The 2478-nt window shown below is 44.6% G+C and overlaps 1 protein-coding gene across 1 annotated transcript; it reads right to left on the bottom strand.

The window, feature by feature from the left end:
• Positions 1 to 211: 211 nt before the first annotated feature.
• LOC146187482 (uncharacterized) lies at positions 212 to 1751 on the bottom strand. Its single transcript, XM_084607717.1, has one exon. It carries the CDS (start codon positions 1718 to 1720, stop codon positions 524 to 526), a length of 1197 nt encoding a protein of 398 aa, XP_084463843.1. The 5' UTR covers positions 1721 to 1751; the 3' UTR covers positions 212 to 523.
• Between the last annotated feature and the right edge of the window lie 727 nt (positions 1752 to 2478).

Raw genomic sequence — 2478 nt, 5'->3', positions numbered from 1 at the left:
ATTCCCATTTGGCCGAAAATATCTGCAGCCCACAACTACAATGTCTTTCATATCCTATCCCGCCGTGGTGGTGCAGTGGTTAGGGTGCTCAACTACTGTGCCCAAGGATGCGGGCCCGGCCGCAGTGGCTGCTTTTCGATGGAGGTGAAAAAGCAAGGTGCCTGTGTGCTGTGCAATGTCAGGGCATGCTAACGAATCCCAGGTGGTCGAAATTTCCTGAGCCCTCCACTACGTCGTCTCTCATAGCCTGAGTCGCTTTGGGACGTTAAACCCCACAAACCAAACTAAACGTCTCTCATATCTCAAGGTAGAACAAGAGGAAGATGGCTATACAGTACAAAACAGAAATGAACACAGATTGATGGGGAGCTTCAGTTGACAAGCCATGCCATGTTTCGAGTTTCGACAAGGGAACTTGTCAACACCCTGTTGAACCCTTGTTCACTTCTTTCACACCTGATATCCCAGGTCACTTTGGCACAGCAAACCCCATAAAATAAACAAAATATGCATTACTCCAGTATCAGTCCCTTTCTTTCTGATTAGGCACCTCACACAAGTACGAAACATTATCCACATAAAAAAACACACACTGCACAGCCACATCATCAGAACAATACAGAGAATTATTTTGAGCAGCAGGTGGATGTTGACATTGCACAATATGAGGCACATCAAACACTAGTGGTGTGGCAAGTAATCTTTGAGTATGTAAATACACAGAGCCTCCGATTACATAAATTCCAAGTATACAACAATAAAACCCATCTATCATTTTGACATAGCATGAGCAGGTCTTCTTTGGTGTTGAATAATCTGAACTGTGCACAATAATGCTGCCAATTTGAGCACGAAAGTACCTTGACATTTGTGGTATACAGCCAAATTTTAAGTTGAAAATATTTCCAAGGTGTTCAGAAAAAGAAATAGAATGCGGTATACCGAGAGCGCATGTCTGATATGTCCTTTTACACTGAGCCCCAATATTTTTCTTGGCGCAAGCCAAATGAGCAGGAAGTTCCAACTGGCTTTCCAAATCTCGATATGTTTGATGCATAATGCATCGTTCAGCCACCTGAATAGGAACAAGCTTGGCTGCTGACACAAGCCGCAGTGCACGGCCAACTCCATCCTCAAAAGGAAAAGTTGATGTGCCCCACAGTGGGCCAAACATGCGCGTTGCCTTAGGCAGATGTAGCAGCTGGTGAACATTGAACGTCATCGCTGTTTGACTGTACAGCCGAGCCATCTGTTGCACAAACGAGAACAATAATTTTTCAGCTGCACAAATGTCACTTTCACTCACAGTGTCCTTCAGCAACAAAAACACTGCCTTCACAAGGAGTCCAAAATGCACAAGGTATGCCCGAGGAAGGAGCCCTGATAGGCAAGGGACACTATAAAACAAGAGCCAGTACCGCCACTCAGTTGCCTTCCAATATGCACGCTCCGAGAGGGGTCGTCCGGTTCTAGAAAACGTTATGGGAGGCTTAATGGCACGTAGTCTAGAGTCCAAAAGTCTGATGTGTCGCCCGATGTAGAACTGTGATCCTGTAACTGACAGCCACAGGTCAGCCAGCTGTTTTGTAACGCCCTCCAGTACACAGTGCATATAGTCTGGAGGTAGACCCCATACGAGGTCAAGGCCTTTCAGTTTAAACACTGGGGATGGCCCCTTGAAGCCTTCAAAGGTGTCTTCAGACTGTGCTGCATTTCGCATTGCTTGAAGCACACCCCTATGCGTGCGTTCACAGGCTAGCTGGCCATTGTAAAGGTACTTGACTGTGCCTGTAAAAATTGAAAACATGCTACATTACCATCTACTACAGTCAGATACAACCCAAGTCTGCACTAACCGCCATGCAGCATTCCTCATGATACAAAGTAGGCCACCATTGAAGATTTTGGGGTTACAAAAGTAAAATTTTAAGCTAAGCATCAGGCCAGATTGCAAGCTAAAATTTTATTGCCTCTGGATGGTTTCGTATGGTCAAATATCAAAAACTGCCGTTCAACAAAGTAACACAAATGCACATTCTATGGCTTCCCCTAAACTAAAAACTTTTAACACAGAACCTATCACTAAAATTGTTAAAACATCCCAGAGTAGCACAATAAAGATAAAGGTAATAAAAAAAAACACTAGTCAATGACTATGCTTCTCTACAATGTGATATTTGAGTTCAAGTGTTGTGTTCAAACCATAAATGCTATAGACAAATGCTGAGTCATGGCTTTGCCTGCACACAAGGGAACTAGGAGTCGCCACTGCTCTTGCCTACTCATGCAATGCCCCGATTTTTTTCCTTTGCTAACATTGTACCCTACTCCTGTGGTTTCCTCCGCATGCACTGTGACTATTATCACCTCACCATCAACACAACACAGCAACAGGCCCATGAGAGCTGCACTTTGGAATACTATGCGAGAATTTTGTCCGCTCTGATGGAAGCAGAGTGCCATGCCAGGTACAGCCAG

The sequence above is a fragment of the Amblyomma maculatum genome, chromosome 6 (genome assembly GCF_055883805.1).
Source record: "Amblyomma maculatum isolate TAMU_Amacu chromosome 6, ASM5588380v1, whole genome shotgun sequence".
NCBI classification, from domain to species: Eukaryota; Metazoa; Arthropoda; class Arachnida; order Ixodida; family Ixodidae; genus Amblyomma; species Amblyomma maculatum.
The sequence above is the reverse complement of the archived record's forward strand: the minus strand, read 5'-3'. Positions and strand labels throughout refer to the sequence as shown.

Bases quoted from the DNA above. Each gene is read 5' to 3' on its own strand.
- LOC146187482 (XM_084607717.1), bottom strand. From the start codon at position 1,720: ATGCGAAATGCAGCACAGTCTGAAGACACCTTTGAAGGCTTCAAGGGG.